Source organism: Epinephelus fuscoguttatus, linkage group LG10 (assembly GCF_011397635.1).
Source record: "Epinephelus fuscoguttatus linkage group LG10, E.fuscoguttatus.final_Chr_v1".
Lineage (NCBI taxonomy): Eukaryota > Metazoa > Chordata > Actinopteri > Perciformes > Serranidae > Epinephelus > Epinephelus fuscoguttatus.
The window spans coordinates 38,176,812-38,198,759 of NC_064761.1; the positions used below are offsets into that span (position 1 = coordinate 38,176,812).

The 21,948-nt window shown below is 43.0% G+C and overlaps 1 protein-coding gene across 1 annotated transcript in view; it reads right to left on the bottom strand.

Annotated features, from left to right (window-relative positions):
* The window catches only part of atp10a (ATPase phospholipid transporting 10A), a 55,420-nt gene that overhangs the window by 24,840 nt on the left and 8,632 nt on the right, over positions 1-21,948 (bottom strand). The window contains exons 3-10 of the mRNA XM_049587742.1: positions 20,929-21,014; positions 14,203-14,309; positions 13,982-14,113; positions 13,700-13,830; positions 8,627-8,879; positions 8,323-8,540; positions 8,045-8,239; positions 2,364-2,922 (exon numbers count right to left, since the gene is read on the bottom strand). Coding sequence (XP_049443699.1) covers positions 2,364-2,922; positions 8,045-8,239; positions 8,323-8,540; positions 8,627-8,879; positions 13,700-13,830; positions 13,982-14,113; positions 14,203-14,309; positions 20,929-21,014 — 1,681 coding nt within the window. The remainder of the gene's footprint in view (positions 1-2,363; positions 2,923-8,044; positions 8,240-8,322; positions 8,541-8,626; positions 8,880-13,699; positions 13,831-13,981; positions 14,114-14,202; positions 14,310-20,928; positions 21,015-21,948) is intronic.

Below are 21,948 nucleotides of genomic sequence, written 5' to 3' on the forward strand. Positions count from 1 at the left end.
AACCAGCTAGCAGACTGAGAGGATCTATGACAGAAAGTATGTACAACCAGTATCGTAGACTCCACTTCCAAGTTTAGAGAGCCAAAATCAGAACCCAGAGGTCTGCAGTGTCATCACAATCTAAATATATTAACATGTACTAACAGTGAAAGATCTTCAAATGAGGGTAAATAACATTAAAATTTAAATTCTGTTTTAAGGTGGAATTTGCTATTAAACAGCAGGAGTGAGACTGGAGTTACGTCATGACACACACTCCAACTTCTAAGCCCCGAGGGTCTCCAGTCCACCTCAAGCACCACCATGTGCGCTGTTATTAGAGTGACACTGAACAACTCCCTCATCGCCTGAATGGAGCCTTTATGGAGGTCTGTGTTATGAGGAGGCCCAACTCACACTGCACTCTCACTGGCTGGTTTCACCCAATGGTAAAACAAAGAAGGGAGCTGTCTGTGTGTGAAGACACACCCTGTTGGCCATTAAAACTGCTGGACTGAGACACACAGTGGAGGAGGGTGAGTGTGTGACAACTGTCCCGGTGGAGTCTCTCTCCTCTGGTGAGCAGCGGCGCTCTGTGAATTTTAACTAAGTGAAAACTCCTGAAAAAGCTCACAGAAGGCGTTTAAAATGACGAACAATCAGCTGAGCCTGCAACCTCAATGCAAAGGGACCAGCGTGGTGTGATGATCCAAAATCAATACAACAATCATACTGTAATTCACAATTCTTCCAAAGAACAGGACCTCAGGTCAGCTGGAAAACATGCCAGAACAAGGCAGGAGTACTTTCCTCCATTGATGTGTAGCAGTTAACAAGTCTTCATTCAGTGTAGGAGGATCATTTAGCTGGAAACCATTTCTTTTTTCTGCAAAGTCGAACTGCCTCCTTGAGATGAACTGCCTGCCTCTAATGAACAGGAGGGAGCCACTAACCAGGCATGTGAAATAAATTAATTATCCACACAACATGACAGCATGCTTTTACTGAGAGGAAGCAAAGACAAGTTGCTGCACAAGTTGATTCAGCCCATTAAAATATAAATATGTGGAATATATACGACCAGTTTATGAGGCTTTTAAACGCAGCACCGTGTCTTGAAAAAATATCCACATCTTATTAAATCATGGTCAGATATCTTAAAGAGGCACACAGTGATTTACTAATGCACTTCCTTTAAGCTGGTGGGACTTGGGAGAGAGAAATTTAAAAAAGAATTGTCCTACAAATGACCGTAAGCTTGTATGATCTCCCACAATGTAACTCAACACCACATTACGACTTAAAGGCTCAAGAACACATCGAACTCGGAAGAACGATTTCCCGACTCGAAGAAATGGGACCATCTGAGGATTAACTCTGTTACTTTTCCTGTAACATCTCAACCAGAAAGGAAATCAAAGTGGTGCTAAAGTATTCACAGATTGACAGATTTTTTTTAATCTAACAGTCGATTAACTGTTTAAATCATCAATCAAGTCAAAGCAAGCGAGCATCTTATGGTTCCACTTACTCAGCTGTGAGAATTAGCTGCATTTCTGTTTTCTATTACTGTAAACACAATGTCCTTGAATAATGAAAATAATCGTTTGCAGCACTACAGACTGTGTGTTGTGTCAAACGCTCGGTCTGTGGGCTGAAACAGTCTCTGCTAAGCACCCCTGGACAGATGTCTGGTGACTGTGTACAGAGCATTAGGGAAAAGTGCCTGTGTAGCTCTCTGTGTGCCTGGAATACTAACAACCTGGTACACCTTTGCCATTAGGACATTAAAGAACTCGTACGAGGTTATAAGATCACAGAGGAAAAGTGGAAGGAAGTGTTTTTATTGAAGGTAGCAATAAAGATTAGCGTCGAGTTTTGCAGCTAAAAATACTGGTTCTTACATAACATGTTATCTCATATGTTTACTTCAGTGGAAAGTATGAAGGTTTGGGGCGAGGGGGGTGAAACCTTGCAGGCATGTTTGTCCACAGACACAAAGTAAAATCACAATTTTCCACAAAACCTAAAACAGCTGCGACTGAAAACAATTCATCATTTGGGATTGACCAGAGCAAAGTGAAAATATTCTCACTTTGCTGACATGTCCAGTAAAGCTCATGAGCCATGTGAAGATTACATCCAGTGATTTATAGCCGATCACAAGTTCACAGCCATTAATTCTGGTGGAGGAGTCCGCAGACATGATCCAGATCCAGCAGCACCCCCCTCCAAACCACATCACAGAGCCATGTTGACAGCAGCGTCATCATATATCACAGAGTGCACCACCACTTAATTCACCTTCATGTTGTGATTAATCTCTAACTGGACACAATAATCTGAGAACGTCTACAGCGAGTGTATAAATGAGTGTTTCCTACCTGTGTCGGGGGGTTTGATGAGGTCCATGATGACAGAGTCTGCGCCTTTAGTGTAGACCGTGATCTGATCCGTCAGAGGGTGTCTGACCACCACAGACATGCGCTTCCTGGTGGAGTCGAAGCCCAGTGTGTGCAGCAACTCAAAACTCAACTTCCCCAGGTGTGGCAGCTCCACAGTCACCTGGTCAGGGAGGCGTCCGACGAGGGAGCACTTGTAGGCCCTGGCAGCGTACACCAACGCAGCCTCGTCAGGGGACTCGGCTTCATAGCGCAGCTCGCCCTCCTCTATGTTCCACCCCTTCCCGTCGTAGCAGGGTGGCATGGTGCTGAAGGCGTGCTCCAGGCCTCCGTGAGGCTGCTCCTCGTTCAGTTTGGTGAGCGTGCTCTCTGCAGACGGGGAGGACAGCAAGCTGGAGCATCCCTTGTTGGAGGAGCGGTTGGTGATGAGGCTGGAGGAGCTGCTGCTGTTGGAGCCTGAGGTCAGGCGGCTGGGGGTGAAGCGTTTTATGAAGTCCTCGATGGTCTTAACTGGAGACTTCAGCTCAAACCTCATCCGGACCTGGAGGACAACAAATAAGGAGTCAACCACACCTGCAGCAACAAGTAGCACAACTTACACAAGTAACACAAATTATGAAGCTTAATGGTCAGCGTTTTATAGTTCATGTAACAAAGTGGACGTTAACTTTGATCCAATTAGCTGCTGGCTAAAGGCACCAGGACACTCCATCAGAACTGCTTGTAAGATGGTCAAACAGAAACCTCCTCCCCCTCACACCTTTCTGATGTCGGATTAAGGAGGTGATTATTTTTGTCACTTTCAGAAAGCTGTCATTTACACCCACTTCACACTGTGATTGGCGTATGTCAGAGAGTAGGCAGGGTTTGAACTTTTCTAGCTCTCTGTTTGATTCTTTGCAACATTATTTTTGTCACTTCCAGCATACCTGTGGTTACCTGCTGGAGCCTATCCCAGCTGACATTGGGCGAGAGGCAGGGTTCACCCTGGACAGGTCACCAGACTAACACAGGGCTGACACATAGAGACAGACAATCATTCACACTCACATTCACACCTACGGACAATTTAGAGTCACCAATTAACCTGCATGTCTTTGGACTGTGGGAGGAAGCTGGAGCACCCGGAGAAAACCCATGTTTCTACAGTGGCCCAGAACAGACAAACCAAACACAGGCTCTAGAGAGGATGTTTCACGTTGTTATATTACCTGAAAGCCACTGTGGGTTCTCCAGATGCTTGGAAAGGGAGGGGTATTCAGTTTGTTGCAATCTGCAACCTTAACGCTAGATGACACTAAACCCAACACACTGGTCCTTAAAGACGTATCTTACTGCTGGGGAGATGGTCCATAAATCTGGGCTGTCTGTGCAATAAAAACACGTAAATACATGATATAAAAATAATTCTGAAATTGGTGCAACATGATCAGGGACAACAGAGGAAAAGGGCTGTGGCATTTGCTTTTGCTCAAGAGGTAAAAAGAAACCCCTACAACTACCAGAATGCACTGCACCACACCGGACCAATAAATGCTCCCCTTAAAAGTGATGACATGCAAGTTGGTTTTAGCGGACTTGTCAGCAAACAAAATGGTGACCAGCTGGCATCAAATGATCTTGTATTACAGTTCAACAGTAAGCTAAAATATGTCTCTGAAAACATCTTCGAATAATAGAAACAGAATAAAGTTTATATTTGATCAGCACTGTCTAGTGTGACTGTTAAGAATTTGGTCACTCTCTCAATCTGCTTCTATACTCTTTGTGTCCGTGTCGGACATGAAAATGCTGAAGTTCAATCTGCAGCTTGAGCAACAGCCCTAGAGCCAGCAGATTTGAGCTGGGAGATGAGCAGGGAGATCTGTGCGCTGGTGAGATGCATGAAGGTTAAACATGGTGCACTTACACATATTACACACATTATTATGATTCAAAGCTGCTCGAAAATCAGCAAAATATCCCTTTAAGAAAACTCGTAGGGTAGATTTAATGGTCATTTTAGTTTATGGGAAACCAGGCCTATTGTGCTACAAGGGACTTGAGTCCTGATGAAAATGCACCTCCAGGCTTTTATTCTTGAGCCACTCCTTTATCCCAAGGTGGCGCAGTACAATGGCAGAAAGAGTGACTCACATTGAGGACTCTTGGCAGCAGGAGCCACGGTTCTCACATATATATAGATATAAATCATTCAGGTGCTGCTTCAGCCACAAGGGCATCATAATAAAATGTGAACAATTACATTGGCTCAAAGGACGAAAAAAGCACAAACAATAAAAAAAGGGAAAAAGAAACAGAGACTGTATCAAAGCCAGCGTTTCTGCGCAGATTTACATTTCCTCCCATCTTATCAGATAACCTCCAAACAGAAACACGGAGTCCATAAATAATGCGTCACGTTGTAAAGCTTAATCTGAGCAGACTTGTGCCTCTGACTGGCAGGACAGCGAGCTGGTGCGCACAGTGTGTGGCGAGCAGAGGATATCACCTCTGAACAGGACAACCACACCCAGGCTCCCACAAAAACATAACAAAACACGGATACACAACTGCGACTGGAGCGAGCACATCAAAGATACAGGCAGCACAACAGCGAACGCTACGTGACTTTGTCAGGATTTTGGAAGGTTTTTATGTTTTTGAGGCGTGATGAGCGGTTTTTAAGAAAAATAATGGTCAGCAATTCTTTGTGTCAAAAGATGGAAACTACTCCCATGTTGTTCAAAAGAAGAAAAACAAGAATACTCGGAGGGGTTTGGTGCTTTGGAAGAGTATCAATAGTTTCTACTGGATCCCCTACTGATGCTCCTTATAATACCGCCTCGCTTTTTGTTCTTGTTTTACAGCCAATCTCACGAACATGCTGACATGAAAAAAGTGGTTTAAAGATCAGAGAGAAACAGTGGAAAATTAGCGACTTAACACATTTATTTAAAATATTATAGTGGCTTTTAGGAGATGGTGCATCAAGATAGAGCATCTGTAGCAAGCCTCAAAAGGTCCTGATGTGATACTTTATATTTCTCACAAAATTAAATCAAAACTGGGGAAATGTGGGGTGTCCTGGAGGCTCCAAACTTTTAGTGTGTGACCACTTAACACAAAGCATTATCTACATGTGGCCCCTCATCAATGGGGAGGTTTTATCCCCTTTGTAAGTCTGAATGTTTTTTTCAAAGCTCCGAAACACCTCAAACAATTCACGAGAAAACAAGACTACCGCTGTGTCTCAAATCACGTATTTCTGTACTTGCACTTAATATTTTGAGTGCATAAGTGCGTTCACACTGAGAAGTATGGAAAAATGCAGTGCACTATGAGTACCCAGATGGTGCACTCAAAACGGTCAGTAAGTTGAGTGTGGAACTATGGACACTTCTCGCCCTCAATGGACACCATCTTGGCTACGTAGTGGAAGGGGAGGGACCACTTTTCAAACTGGAAATGGTGGCTGAGGACTGTGTGACCATGAACATCGCACCACTATACTGTTGTCGGGTATAAGCCAGCAGTATGTTTATTGGGTTAATTTAGCAGTCTGTAATGATTTGGTACCGCGAACAATAACGCGAATGCTAATGCTAGTTTGCTAACTAGCTAATTTGTGGTTGTCATTTCCGGTGAATGCACAACGGCTGTGTTTGGTTTGAGACAACACTACCCTGTCGAAATTCGCACACTACGCCAATAAGCACATAGTGCACATAGTATACTACATGGAACTGACAGAAATATGTTATTTGAGACACAGCAACAGCCATGCTAGCAGCTCTGAGGGCTGTGTGTAGGCGCAGTGGTGCTTTAAGCTAAATGCTAATGTCAGCACACCAACACGCTCACAATGACAACACTGATGTTTAGCAGTTAAAATGTTTACTATTTTCATCTTGGTTTAGTGTTTTAGCGTACCGACATTTGATAACTAGCCCTACACACAAAGTACACACACACACAGTACAGCTGCGGCTGATGACGTCATTCGTTTTCAGGGACTCTCAGCTCCTATCTTCAGTTATGTTTCAAAGATAGAAAAAATCTTTTCTTTGTATTACAGACGCAATTCCTGAACTCCTGGCTGTGCCCCATCCTGTCTCAGACATCCTATCTTATCTTAAGAAGTCCTAACTATAACTGTAAATCAGCGCTCATCCTGTCATGTCTGTATCTATGTTTAGAACGTACATGAGACTGCCTGTCACTTTGATTAGATTGTACCCGTCGGCTACTCTACATGGACATATCAGCTAGGGATGGGAATGGAGAACTAGTTCCAAACTGTCCGATCCATCGGAACAGTTTGTTTCCAAGCTTGTCAATTCCTTTTGTCAATGCCAGCATGTTTTCTGACAGTTGGGTGCTGCAACACAATGACATCAAACTCATGGAAGAAATGTTCCAGTGCACGGCTTCATTTAACTGAGAAAGATGGCAACAGTGCTGCTTGTTATGTCTATGAAATGATAATTTCATGTCAGCATGGAAACACCATCTCTCTACACAACAGAAATTCCAGGAATGCCATGTGTTTGACACTGCTTCCCATCCGAGCTGTGACATAGTAACATCAGCGCCGTGCAGGCTGACTTTGCAAAATTTTACTTTGACTAAGAGAAAAACTATTTTGACTACTTAAAAGCGAATGCTGTACAAACATTCTCCAATTTCATCTACACCAGTGATTCCCAACTGGTCCAGTCATGAGGTCCAGATTTCTCCTTCGTCATTTATTCAAGGTCCACACAGTTTAATTTATTCAGCGTCATACTTGCTTTGGCCATGTCATTGAGCTAGTCTGCCGTCTCTGTCATGAAGCTGTCCATTATTCACTCACTCTACAGCAGGTAGAGCGAAAAAAAAAAAGTCCATAAAAAGTTAATAACTTACAAATTATGGCGAAAAGGTAGTTTCTTGCCACCCTAGAATTAGGGTAAAAATATTCACAAACGAAAAAACACTTCTGGTTGCTGATAAGTAGTGTTTAACTTTTGATTTAACACTAAAAATTAAAACCCTCGGCGCGCACTGCAACACAAGCAGACAGATGCGCGACTCAGAGCAGCATGTGTCACTGACACCAGACTCAGAGCGCAGCGGACCAGTGGAAAATGTCACCATCAGCATATTATTTTACATCAGTAAAATCTATTTTATCATTATTTTGAGTCACATTGTTGAAAGAATTTAGTCGTCTGTGTTCAAGCAGGATAATAAGTCTCCATTCATTGCACGTCGGGCTTTCTATTTCCTTGTCCGAGATGGTGTTGCATTCAAGGTCCCCCCCCCAAAAAAACAGAGGAAAAAAAAGGCTGAATATTCGAATTTTTTTTTTCACAATCGAATCCTGTGCGATTGAACAAAGCTTCGAAGCTTTGAATTTTTTGGGTCAGCCCTACTTGAAAGCACAAATTTTAACTTCGTGGAGGCACAGCGGAAAAGAAAGGGGATCGCCAAACTGATCAGGATTCGTCATCTGAGGATCATTAATGCTTTTACAAAATTTCCTAATAACACATCCAAAAGTTGTTGATATATTTTAGCCTGGAAAATAGTGAGGAAGGAAGAACAGCAAGAGGGTTAGACCAGAACCAGGAACTGTCTCACTGATTTCTAAAACTTAATCTGTTATTGACTTGGACAGATTCTGTCGAGGTGACTTTTACCTTCTGCCTGGGCTGGTTGGGGGAGGACACCACCACCGTGTTGCAGATAGTGAGAGCGATGAAGAAATCAATGATGTCGGCGAGGTCAGAGGGCAGCTGGGACACAGGCTGGCTGTGGAAGCGCATGAAGTCCAACTGACTGCTGCATTCGTTGACTTTGTCCAGGAGCTGAGGGTCGGGGGTGATATCTTTCTCCTGCAGGACAGAGGACGGTTTATCAGAGGAGAGTACACAGCAGCACAAAGTACGAGGACGGCGTGACAACGAGGCGCACTGACCATGGGGCTGCTGAAGGCCGTGTGCTTAGACAGGATGCTGGCTCGCTTGGCCTCCGCCCTGCTGCCTGTCCTGCGGTGGGACTTTGTGCTGTGGGAGCGCAGCACCACTCGGGCGCTCTGGTGGCTGGTCACACTGTCCCGCCTGGGCAGAGTGCCACCGTGAGACGTGCACTCTTCCTCCTCAGAATCCATCTCCTGGTACATAGCAAGTCTTCTAGCTGGATAACACACACACTTCATTAGGAGTTACTTAAAAAGCAATAACTGCTGAATGAGGGAGTGTGTGTTTGCTGGCTTGTCTCACCATTGGCATCATGGGAGTACTCCACCCCTGCCACAGTGCAGCGGCGAAACACCATCTTATTCTCCGTCAGAGTGCCCGTCTTGTCAGAGAAGATGTATTGCATCTGGCCGAGATCCTCGGTGATATTAAGAGCTCTGCACTGCAGGTGAGAGTCCGTCTCCTCGTCGTATAGATCCATGTCCTGATGGATGAAGTACACTTGGCAGATCTTGACTATCTCAATCGACACAAAAAGCGAGATGGGTATCAGCACCTGGGAGAAGACAGAGAAGAGGTAGATTTGGTTATCAGTTTCTAAAGCCTTCTCTGTGACACATTCACAGTGTACACACAGAAAAAAAGCGCTAGTAGGAGTAGCTCAACTAATCTGGATAAATAGAAAGCACAATTTGAGAAAATACAGAGCCATATTGAGTCAGCTGTAACACCTGGACAATAAAAGCTGAGTGTGTGTGTGTGAAAACTACACAAAAATATAACACAGCATGTCTGTTTTCCCTCCTGTCTTTCATGAGTTAAAATTAAAGATCTAACACTTTTTTATGCAAACGAAAAACTTATTTCTCTCAAACTTTGGTCACACATTTGTTAAAATAAGTGTTGGTGAACGTTCATTTTCTAGGATCATCCATCCACCCAACAGGTGTGTCATGACAAGATGCTGATTAAACATCATTACTACACAAGTGTGAGCTTGAGCTGGTCACAATACAAGACTACTCGAAAAAGACATTTATCAGGCACTCTGACTGGATACAGATATTCACTTTTTGGTCATAGAGGATTCATCCATGGAGAGAGCACTTCTCTAAAGTAGGGATGCTGAATTTTTTGCAGATATCCAAAATGCTGATATTCATGTGCATACCAATGTATGAACATCAACTTAAGAGAGAGAACTCATAACTTAAAGGGAAATTTTGGTTTATTTCAACCTGTCTCCTATCGTCCTAAATTTGTTTCAAGTGACTAGTGACATAGAAATAATAGTTAGCATGTTAGCCGTCAGCCTAGATACAGCTGGGGCGCATAGTAGTGTCAGACCTGTTAAAACGTAAGTGAACGGGCAACCTTCAAGTGCAAAGTTAGTCCACTAAACAAGCTTTTTTTTTCTCACAAAGACCGCCTCATATCGTTAGGATAAATGTCAGAGAACATACAGAAAACGACATGTAGAGCAGGAAGAGCTTCGTGAAATTGAAGAATGGAGGAGGAGAGAGAGAAGCTGACCCTTGACCTTTCCATTTCATTTTTGAGTCCAAGTGAACGTTTGAACAAAATTTGAAAACATCTCCTCAAGGTGTTCTTGAGATAGCGCATTCATGAGAATGGGATGGAAGGACGGACAACCCAAAAACATAATGCCTTCGACCATGGCTATCGCCAGCACAGAGGCATAAAAAAAAAAAAGACATAAAAGAATAGGAGGGTGATGGATGCCATCTTGTTAGAAATGCTGAAACAATTTGAAGTGGTCTATAAAAGGTTGCCAAATTTTGTAACATTTTTCTCAAGTTGATCTTTCAGAGTTAATTCAGATTTTTTTCTGGTTCCAAGTGTTTCATTCCATCCTTCACTAGATCTGAATGTTTTGGTGCAGTTCTCTGTTACATATTACACACGTGATAACTTTACTATGTTACAAGTCTATAATTCCTAGAGCCCCATCAAAGGATCTTAGTCAAGAGGTCTTTGTATAATTCTTGATAAGGTCTGAAAAATATTGCTCCAAAAATGTGATACCCTCAAGCAACTGCACAACGATATGAGCTAATGATACCATTACAAGGGCAGAGCGTCACATGAAGGACCTACGTCTGGAAATATCCTCCGAGTTTTTGTTTAGACCAGTTCAAGTGAGGTTTAACCTAAACTGCAGGAGGCCATGTCTTGTATAAACTAGTCTGTCTACCACTGCTCCTCCGTAATCTCTTTATCTAAGTCGTCCTGCCAGGCTGATTTCTAGTGTTTCATAGTTGCTATAAATGTCAATTGACACAGTTTCGCATATATGTTTGTTATGCCTCATTTATTGTTAGGTATCATTTCACTGAAGACTGGTTTCATTATGAGAATTAATGTATTGCTATGCCTTCTCTCATCACGAGGGCCGACTGGCAGATGTGGACACAAAATAAAGTGCTTTTCAAAACAACACTTTAGGTTACAAGTTAAACATGCTATATTTATTTTTATATCACTTTGTCAAACAAAAACATTGCAGTCATCTTACCTTTAACAGGTTTGAATGATGCTTTCTCTAAGACAATCCTGGTAACAGCCGCAGCCGGTCTAATTTGACCAATTTTAAGTCATTAAAGTCACATGATTAAAGTGTGATTCTAACGGCCTGTCGTATCGGCCTTTATCTGCCGATACTGATGACGTGCCGATATTATAGTGCATCATTACTACGAGTGCCAGATGCAGTTGGAGGCGAGCAGTTGCCCATTCAAGTTGGTTACGATGACGGACTGCTGCCAAGTAAACACCGTGGTGAGGATGACGAGCATGCTGGTGAGCTTCTCTGAGACGGTCTCTAAAGGCCAAAACACACCGGTGGCGTCATATGACAGCGGCGTCATTGACACGAGTCAAGTGCCGCCCCCAACACACACAAAAAGCGTCACGCTGCAGGGCATCAACTGGATTTCTATTGCACGGGAGCTGGGAAGTACAAAATAGCGCTTTTTCAAGGGCGGCGACGCTGGAAAAATAGGACAATAGCGTAAAGTGGCGCAGCGCGGCATGTTGACGTGCGTCGAGCCGCCGCCGGTGTGGGTTTGTAAATAGAAAATAATGGGGTCGGCTGTTTTGACGCGTGTTGTACGCCGCCAGTGTGTTTTGGTCTTAACAGTTTGTGCAAATGTTCTTTGGTTGTGCAAACCATTTGTTGCATCAGCTGTTTCACATAAACGACATTTGAGATGGCTTATGGTAGTGAAATAAACATTCACTTCACAGGCAACAGCTCTGGTGGACATTCCTGCTGTCAGCATGCCAATGGCACGCTTCCTCAAATCTTACAACATCCGTGGCATTGTGTTGTGTGATCAAACTGCACATTTTGGAGTGGCCTTTAATTATGACCATCCCAAGGCACACCTGTGTAGTAATGACGCTGTTTAATGAGCATCTTGATATACCACACCTGTCAGGTGGATGGATTATCTTGGAAAAGGAGAAGTACTGGCTAACATAGATGTTAGGGGAAGCAGTAGCTCAGTCTATAGCCCCTTTTGCACTGGCAGATTTTTGGCGAATGTTGGGCTGTTTTGCCGGCAAGCTGCGAGCGTTTAGACACACAGAGCCAGATTGGCGAGTTGATCCGAGGTGCCCAATTTTCCGCCTCGTAGGGTAGACATATTGGCGGAACCCTATTAGTTTAAACAGACAGAGGCGGCCTTCCACATCAGCTGTTGATGACTTGTGGGAGGAGCTGTTGATGACGCCGCACGTGTGAGCCACTGGCGGTGGATAAACATGAAACAGCTGATAGCAGGAATTAGCGAGCAGCTAGTAGCAAAAGGGAAATGCAAACCTGACAGACACTGTAAAGATGAGCAACTAGGAAGACAAGGAATTGCGCGCCCTCCTTGCCATCGCAAACGAAGAGGCCATTAACTGTCAGATGACGTGAACGGTGAAGAATGGGCCAACTTATGAGAGAATCGTCGAAGGACTGACCAGCCACAGCTTCTCTCCCACGTCACTGGTTACTCACACGCTGAGCTACACGTTTTGTTACTTGCTCACGCCCCCCATTGCCCCGAAAAAGGCGCATTCTGTATAAACAGAAGTAGGTTTTTCCACGATTTTGCTTTTAAACTGCCATTACTGAACGAAGACTGATTGGGCTTTCCTGCAAATCTGCACGATTCCTGTTTAAAAAGGGCTTAAAGCATCCGGACCAAATATGGAGCACGGACTGGCAACTGGAAAGGTCCAAGTTTGCCTGAGGTATCAAGGCACTGATCTCAAACTGCCTGGGGCGCCTGTCCATCGGCAGCCCCCCACTCTGACATCTCTCCATTTAATGCATGTATCAGTTCTGTGTGTGTGTGTGTGTGTGTGTGTGTGTGTATATATTCCAGGCCTATCTGTATATAACAACAGAATTTTAAAAATTGAATTTCCGCTCAAGGACAGGTATCATCTTTTGACAAATTTGGACCAAAATATGAGAGAAATACGTCTTTTGTGTACATAGTTGAAAGCCTTAGATCTTTCATTTCATCGATTCGTCTTCAGTGCAGTTAGTAAGCGAGCAGAAGTTGAAACAGTTTGCGAAAAATGTTGAATAAATGGTTAAAATAGAAAGCTGGGAGTAAAGACGCACTGGAAACAGTGAAAGTTATGGATAAACACTTGATTGCATTAGCTACAGTAATTTTCTGTTAACTTTTCTATTGTTCACCTTCCTAATAATGTGATTTATTATATACAAGTGTTCTGGGTTTACGTTTCATTGTTTAAAAAATGTTGGCGTAATCCCGAGTGAGACATTTCCATGCAACATTTCTGGAAAGTGGTTCCGGGGAAATGAGTCATAGCTCTTGGGAGGGCAGTTCAGGCTCCATGTGCCTGGAGAGTCATGTGTTTATTTTAGAGGGCATCAAGCAATGTCTGCCAATACTGGTAGGTCCTCTAACCTCAAACAGTCGCTGTTTGTACAGTGGAACCAATCACTGACTTCTCATTCGCTGCTAAAGTGACCTGATAGCTGCAACATCTGACATGGGACAGGGTGACATGTTCACCGACATTCTGAAAGCAAGCGGACCAAAAAATCTAAAACAAACAAATCAGTAGCTGTCAGCTTCTTCATCTTGTATTAGAGAGATTATTTTGCAGTATGAAGCGAGTGCTTCCTCACTGCTCGTCCAGATGAAACATGACGATAAAGATCTAGAGGTCACACACCCACAGGGAGAGAAATAGCAACTGCCACTGTTTTGATTTAAGACCATGCTTGTGTACAGTGGGATAAAACATTTCAAAGCTAATCATACTGGGTCCTGTTTCCGTCTTTATCTGGGCCTTTGTTTCTTTAAGCCTCTCTCTGGTTCGTACCTGAAAGACGATGATCATGGTGAGGAAGAGATAAATGGCTGACATGATGGGTGATATGTCTGTCCCCTCTGGACTAAGAACGTCAAACACAGGTCTCTTATCTCCGTACTGAAACATCCACAGCCCATGACCTGGAACAGCAACATCACAAGGTCAACTCATATAAACACTGCAACGAGGAGATATAAATAAACAGAACAGTAAACACAGTCTGGAATAAATTAAATTTCTCAACAGAATGATTTTCAAAACAGGGGTTAACACAAGTGAAGTGTTCCTCACCAACAGCAGTAAACAGGCACATGACCAGCAGGATGATGACACACCAGAACACATCTACATTCATCTGTCTCTCCAGTTTACTACGCTTGTAGCGCGGGCCGTTGTTGTTTAGCATGGCTTTGGTCTCATGACCTGTGAAGAAAACAGTGTTTTAGCAGCAGCAGGTCAGAGGTCAGATATAGAGTGTGAGAGCTTACAGCAAAGTTATTTTAGTGGCTAACCTGCGTAAATGACTATTCCCACAGCCTCCTCTGTGTTGCGGATGGTGCAGCCTCTCAGCAGCAGGTTTTCTTTGTAAAGTGCATCTCTTCTGCCACTTCGATGGATTCTGTCAGGTTAGAAGATGCATACAATGATTATAATCTTAATATGTATTGTATTGTTTAGAACCTCGTATTGCAACACAAATCAATAAAGTTTAAGTATAAAGTTTAATTTATAGAGCTGGGCAATATGAAGAAAATCAAATATCGCAATCACAAGGTTGACCGTTGGCGCTGTTACAAAATATTTACTCAATGAGATGTTTTGTAAATCAGTCCTTTTGGGATTTCACAGGCTTTTTTGGACTGCTGCGACCTTAAATGCCTGATTTCATGGCAGCTTTTCTAATCAATTGCAATGCATGCTGCCATGCTTTCAGGCATTTAAGGCATTATTTCCATGAAATTATGGGAACAACTATGAACTGCAAAAACAGTTGCAATATTTCACTGAAACTAAAGGCAACTTGTTAAAGTGACAATAAACTGCACTGTCCTGGGTTTGTGATTTATAACACACTAACTCAGGCTGTACACGCCTCAGAATTCAGTCAGTTGAGTGGATTTGGCCATTCATTACAAATATTAGACTCTTTTTTCCATATAGAGAGAGATTATAGATTATAGAGTGTGAGAGTTTTAACGTTCTGGGTGACAGTGACATTCCCTCCAAGCTAATACTTGCTTTCTATGGTAACAACATATTGTAAATGAGCAACAACATTTTTTGCCGATACTAGATATCAAAACAAAGCCAGAGTCTGTGTTGTATTGAGCTGCTGTGAGCTGTAAATTCACAACTTCTGAGCAGAAGGCTGAAGATAACACTGTCTCAGAGCATTACGGGCAAAGCCTCTCTTCCTCCAGGCAGCTGCCTCAGACTCACCCTGGGTCTGGGTCTGCAGCTGCCTGTACTGGAGAGCAGTGTGAATGTGAAGAGCACTCACTCTGCAGCTAAATCTGGGGACCAACTCATCCCCAAAAGTAAACTGCACACTGACTTACAAAAAACAAACAAAAAAACACAGACTACTTGACCTGAAGGGTTAGGGAAACTCAGTCGACTGATGATTCCAAACTTTGACTTTCAGGGGGGCTGCCCTGACGCTAACTGTACCTCATCTTGATTCTTTCAGCACATATAATAGATCTGGATGCAACAGCCTCTGTCATGATGATTTGTCTTGTCTGTTATTCACACGTTTCAGCCATTCTTTTGGTGTGTTTTGGCAAAATGAATGAACAAAACTGACAAATTGAAAACTTGTTAATCAACAATGTTGCACACGGTGCAAAACAGTTCACTCCTGCTTTCGTGCAGAACATCAGGGAGTTGTTACGATGCTTGGTCAAATCTGTGGAAAAGTTGCAGTGATTGGACAACATTGCGAGATTGCGCAGAATTCACAGAGATTGGTTGAATTCGCGTTAATCGTTGCGATCCTGAAGGGACGGATAAATAAACACCAGTAATGTAGATAAAATTACTTAGTGGGTAAAGGTGTGTAATAGAACAGATAGAACAGTCTGAGATTAGAAAATTACACCACTTTACTGTAATGAAATCTTTAAACCAAGAAATGGTACTACAATATCTAAAAAAAATCTAAGACTACATACGATCTCATATCATGATATCGATATAGCATCAATATATTGCCCAGCCCTTCCATATGAGTTGGTCCAAAGTGCTATCCAACAAAGGCAAAATGACCATGGATATGTCTTTACAATCAGGTGAAAAATACTGATACTCCAGGAGAAATAGAGTATCTCACTATAGCGGAGCCCCCGAGACAACATCAGTTTATTCTGCTGAGCACCTCAATCGATCACGCTCTAAAGCATCGTGGTCTTCCCTCACCAGGAGCCCTTATCTCAGCACAAATTCCCTCTGATACAGAAGCACTGACCGTGCTACCGCTCCACTGAAACCCCTCGGGCTTAGAGTCAATCAGCCAATTCACCGCTTCATCGCTGACCCTCAGATCTCACTTCAGACTAAATTTAAAGCTTGTCAGGCTCATCTGGAGTGTCGATGTCGTACAAAGACTGAATTCAACTCTTAGCCAGCCCACCAAGGAAGTTTAAACCCTCTTAGAAAAGGCTTTTTAACTTAAAGTGAGATGTATGTTGAGCTGTATTAAATGTGCCTGTTGTGGGGGGTGTTGAGCTTTTAATGTCAGCCTTAATCCCATTACGAAATCAAGGATTACAAGTGAGTAAGTTAAACGGCCCCACAACCTTCAGCTGGAAGCAGCGTTTAATCATCTCTGTTGTAGCTTCTGTCAAAGTCACACAACTGTCAGCGTATTTGCAAACAGTTCATCCTTTGGCCTCTGACAGGCTGACACGTCACCACCGCTACAGATTGATAACTATGTCCCTGAGCTCCGAGCAGCCGTAGTTCACACACAGCTCGTCTGAGTTCATAGCTCACACCGTTCAAGAAATTGATAACACTCTGAGACGCAGAGTGCTTTCTCTCCCAGAGCGGTAGTGAGATTAGACTGGGTGCCATTGGCCGTAATGTAATAAAACACTGCTGAGACAACTGCTCTCCCCCCCCCACCCCCCACCCCGCCCGCCACTGTGCCCTGTGATCCACTGTAGCCTGGCAACTCAATACCTGCAGCATCTGGTCTCCTTCTGGGCAAAGAATAAATGTCATAATCATGTGAGTGCTGGTCAGCCCGGCTGCTTTACTGTGAGCCAAGAGGACGTTTCTCATCGTCTCAGTGAGGAGACACAATGAAAGCACAGAGCCGACACACCTGACAGAAATCCAGGTCTTTGAAAACTCTGACAACAGCAGGGAGCAAACATGCTGCATCCCACTGATAAACATGAATAGTTCAGCGTTTAGGGAAATGGTATTTGCGTTTTTGCAGAGAGTAAGATGAGAAGATTGACACCATTGTCATGTCTGTGCCATAGACTGTATATAAAGATGGATGGTGCGTCACCACTTCCTCCAACTGCATAAAAACAAAGTCAAAATATCTCCGATAGGAGCACTGCCATCTTGCACTGGTGATGTCATTTGGAGGCAGAGAGTTTGCCCACTATTTATCAGGGGGTGAAACCATGTATCAAGGTCCCACCTGCTCGTATCAATCGCTAGTCAATCAGAGCGATCATGACATCACAGCCCCTTTTTATAGCATCAAAAGCAATCAAAACCAAACCAAAATTTCAATATACATCAGCACGACAAGAACAACCTTAAATGATAGAATCCATCCTTGGAGTAATGTATTTAACGTGTACTTTGATTTTTTTAGTTTGGCTCATGTTCCATCTAACATGGAGGAGGTTGGTTACTGCATTGTGGCTGGCCACCAGGAAGCGATCAGTATGTTTGGCTTCACAGGGATCAACACTAGCTTTTAAAAGTGGTTGTCAGTCTGGAAATATGGCACACGCACAAAAGGAGGCCTGAAAGAGGGGTCCGCCACTTCTCAGGGAAAAGTTGTGATCTATAAAAACAGACTTGATGGGAGAAACTTTGACCCATGGTTACAAACATTTTGGAGACAGTTAATTGACGACGCAGATGGTGAGGTGGAAGCCTATGTGTAGAAATTGTCGAATATTTTTTGGCGCATGTCATTTTTGGCTTTTGTCCGTGCGTACATTTTTAGTATGGATCCTATGCGCTGGCATCGGCTTTGCCAAAACTAAAAATCTGGTTGCCATTTTTAGTCACCTCATATTTTGAGTAATTAAATACTATACAGTCAGCTCAATAATAAACATGTGACATAAAAGAATGTTTAAAAGAGTATTACAGAAACTGTAATGTTTGTCTGATACTGTACAGAGTGTCACTGTCTCTAAAACAGAAGACTGTGCATACATGAGTAACGTACATGCAGCATTGTCTGGTTCTAGTTCTGACTGCAACAGCAAAACATAAACATCACTGATGCAACAAGTAATAAAAAAAGAATCATTCTGGGGTGCACATTTTGCTGTTTTGTCTCATTTATGTTAAAAAGTTGTTGCCACTGATGGTGACCAAAGGCAAAGAATTGGTTGCCAATATCTCAAAACGGTAACGGCAACCGCTACTGCCAAGCCCTTTAGAGGAGCTGTCATCTCGTCGATCTTTATACACAATCTGTGGACATAAATATGAAGCTACAGGCAGTTAGCTTAGTAGTTCCCAACTGGTGGGTCGCGGTCGAAAAGTGGGCCATGGGTCCATTCTGAATGGACTGCAAGTGACTTGCAAACGTGTCAAGTTTGTAAAAAAAACAAACAAACAAAAAAAAAAAACAACATACTTTTATTTTCCAGTACAGTGAATTTCCGGCACAGAGCTTTTATTTTTAAGTGGCAAAGGGACTCAAATGCAAACTAGCTCAAACACATGGTCAAAGACTAAGGACCAGTTGAGAACCACTGAGTTAGCCTAGCTAAGCATAAAGACTAGAAACAGGTAGAAACAGGGGCCTGTCAGAAGGGAACAAAATCTGTCTACCAGAACCTCTAAAAAGAGGTTATGAGATAAAACACGAGATATCTCTCGTTTAAACTGAAGTGTTTAAATGTCACATTGTGGTTTTATGTGCTGAATTATTTGTGGAGTGACTTCCTGGGTCCGTATTCACAAAGATTCTCAGAGTCCTCTCAGGGAGCTCCTAACTTAGCCTAAAAATTCCTAGCAAGGAATCTTAGCTTAAGAGTGATTCAGGAAGTTTCTGAGAGCAACTCTGAGCAAGGAGGGGACATAAACTTTTATCTTAGTGAGGAGGTGTGGTTGACCCCGTTGCTAGGTATGACGCAGTCTTCTAAAAGCTGTGATTGGTTGTTACAAAAAGGAAAAAAGAAAAAAAAAGAAAAATAAAAGGGCTCCTAGTAATGAATGGACAGTGAAATCAACCAATCATAGAACTTAGACTGTATTAAGAAATGTGTAATCGTGAAAATAATTTTATGTCATGATGATGAAACTCAGCAAAATTAAATTAAATGTTACACAGCTTCAAAATGTTTGAACGTACCTCATTCACATGCCAATTATTATATTGATTTGCTTATTGTTATGTTTACTCGCCATGCTGGTAATTTTACTACTTAATCTATTTGATATTAATGGTGGACGCAGACTCAGCTGTCAGCAGTTACTGTGATTGCTGGCCTCCTTGTAAAAAGCGGTTTGATTTGGCAGAATGACCAAAACAATGAATGAAATGGAGGAAAAAGAACGAGAAAGCCGAACTGGACAGAAGAGCAGTGCCTGCTGTTGGCGCAGCTCATGGAGGAGAACAGAGAATATCTCTCCTTCCTCTCTGTCTTTCCGCCATCTTCTCTGTTTAAGACACTCGCAGGCTTCTTAAAAGTCCTCCTCGCTCCTCTTAACAGTTTTTCACCTTCGGAGCTCTCTTAAGGCCTAAGATGCTTTGTAAATAACTTTTATCTTACCAAGGGAAAATTCTAAGAAAAATCTTAGAATTCAAGGAATTCTAAGATTTTTCTTAAAATTGATGTCACTAGGAGCTGCTTTTAGTCTTAGGATTCTTTGTGAATATGGGCCCTGGAGTTTTGTCATCACCATAAAGTTGCCAGGCAATCACAGAGACTTTGAATAATGTGCAAAGTAAAAAACTAGGGGATATTCAAGCAGTTTAGTGTTGACTTGACTCACAAGAGACTGATAAAAACGTTAAAATCAAAGAGGCAGACTTGACGTGTAGTAGTATGGATCAAGCTCCAAAAACACCGGATCCTACATTTCCCATAAAGCAACTCAAAAGTATCTTTCATTAGTCCACCTCAACTAGCAAATGCCCATGTCTTTCAATTCCCACACCTCCAGTTTGTAATCTTCACTACCAAATGTTTAGTTTCCAAAATCAAGCCAAGATAACCCTGATGACATCATCACGGTTACGTTCACACTTGACACAGCTCCACAGAAGAGGTCAAACTACTACAGGCTTAGAAGTACCTCTGGTGAGTAAACTGGCACTGAAGTGTGACATCAAAGCTGGATGACCAGTATGAAACACTACATATAGATGAACAGGTGTCACTACTCACATACTGGTTAGTACAACAGCCACAGACTGTAAAGGAATGAGCTAAAACGTGTCTGATAAGGGAGAGGGACAAAGTACAGCAACAGGATATGATGAGGCAAGCTTTCCCATCTCTGTCAATATGTCCACTGCATCTCAAAACACACCCTCAAGCACTTCTACTGCAAACACAGACAAAAAGGAAGTGAGGTATAAGACAGGAAATCAGCTGAGAGTGAGGCCAAGCTGTTGTTGAATCCTCAGGCTGGCACAGCAGTCTACGGCTTCAGTAATGAGCAAAGAGCAGCAGTTTATTCTGGTCATGAGGAAGCATACGCGTCTTCAAACGTGCATGGTCAAACAGGCAAAACCCTGCAACCACATCCCAAGAAGACAAAATCGTAATCTCGACTTGGAAAAACTGTTTAAGTCATAATTATAAGTTGGAAACTCCTGGCTTGTCGACAGACCGCAGTTTCACATTATTTCCATTTTGGAGCTAAACATTGCTCAAAACGACTGCATCAGTTTACAGTGAAATGAAAATGAAACTTGAAACCTTGAATGTGAGTTAACAAAGTTGGGTTCAGAGCAGTTGTTTTTCCCGCCACAAGATGGGCAGGCGTCTACCACACACCACACAGAGCTGAGCACTCACATGTAGCCTCGGAATCTGTTCAGGTCGTTGTTGGGCTTTTCACATTCAATGATGCCGTTGTACTTCAAGGGGTCAAAATCACAATCCTGCAAACAGACAAAAAACCTGCTGATTATTCAGGCGGTAGACAGCACCCTTCTCAGTTCGGCTTAAATGCACTTACACTAAGAGGTGTTATATTTAGCGTGAACATTAGAAACATGGCTCAATAAAGTGCAACACAATTAAACAACATCACAAACAGCAGCCTCGGAAATTATCATCCAGTTGACATCCTCCAGTTACAACAAAAACTGAGCTGCTGTATTAGACTGTATCAGATAAACTGGCAAGTAGTCTGAGTGTAAAAGTCAATTAATTGCATTGATGCCAAAAAGATCTACCTTGTGTGGCCCAAATGGAGTGACTCCTGTTAGTGTATTTTATTATTTACCCCTCCAGATGACCTGAGGTGCAGTTAATACTGAGGTGCTTGTTGTTCACCTTTGGTCATGGCATTCAAGTGGATGCCATTTGACGCCCTTTACCCACCCAAACACTGCTGTGGGCTAAGTAACCCCCCCTCATGGCATAGTACTCCCTGATGACAGTGGTCCCCCAGCAGAAAAATGCGCCATGCCACACCACAAAACCTGCTCAGGAATGACCTGATGAACATGACAAAAAGCTCAAGGCATCGTTCCAGCCTCCACATTCCCCAGATTCAAATCTGATCCAGCATCTTGGGACATGCTGGTACCTCAGAGGTACCCTTAATCTACAGTGAGGCCTCCCTGGATCGGACTTGTCTCTGACATGTCAAGGCATGGACACATGACCTCTGGAAGGTGTCCTGTGGTGTTTGGCACCAAGGTGCTGGCTTTGGATCACTTGAGACCTGTCAGTTGTGAGGTTGGGTACCAGCACATCCCAAGATGCTCAATCAGAACGGGGTGTGGGAGATTTGGAGGCCAGGTCGACACCTTGAGCTTTTTGTCATGTTCGTCATTGGGTCTGTCAGGCTGCAGAAAGTTTCACGGT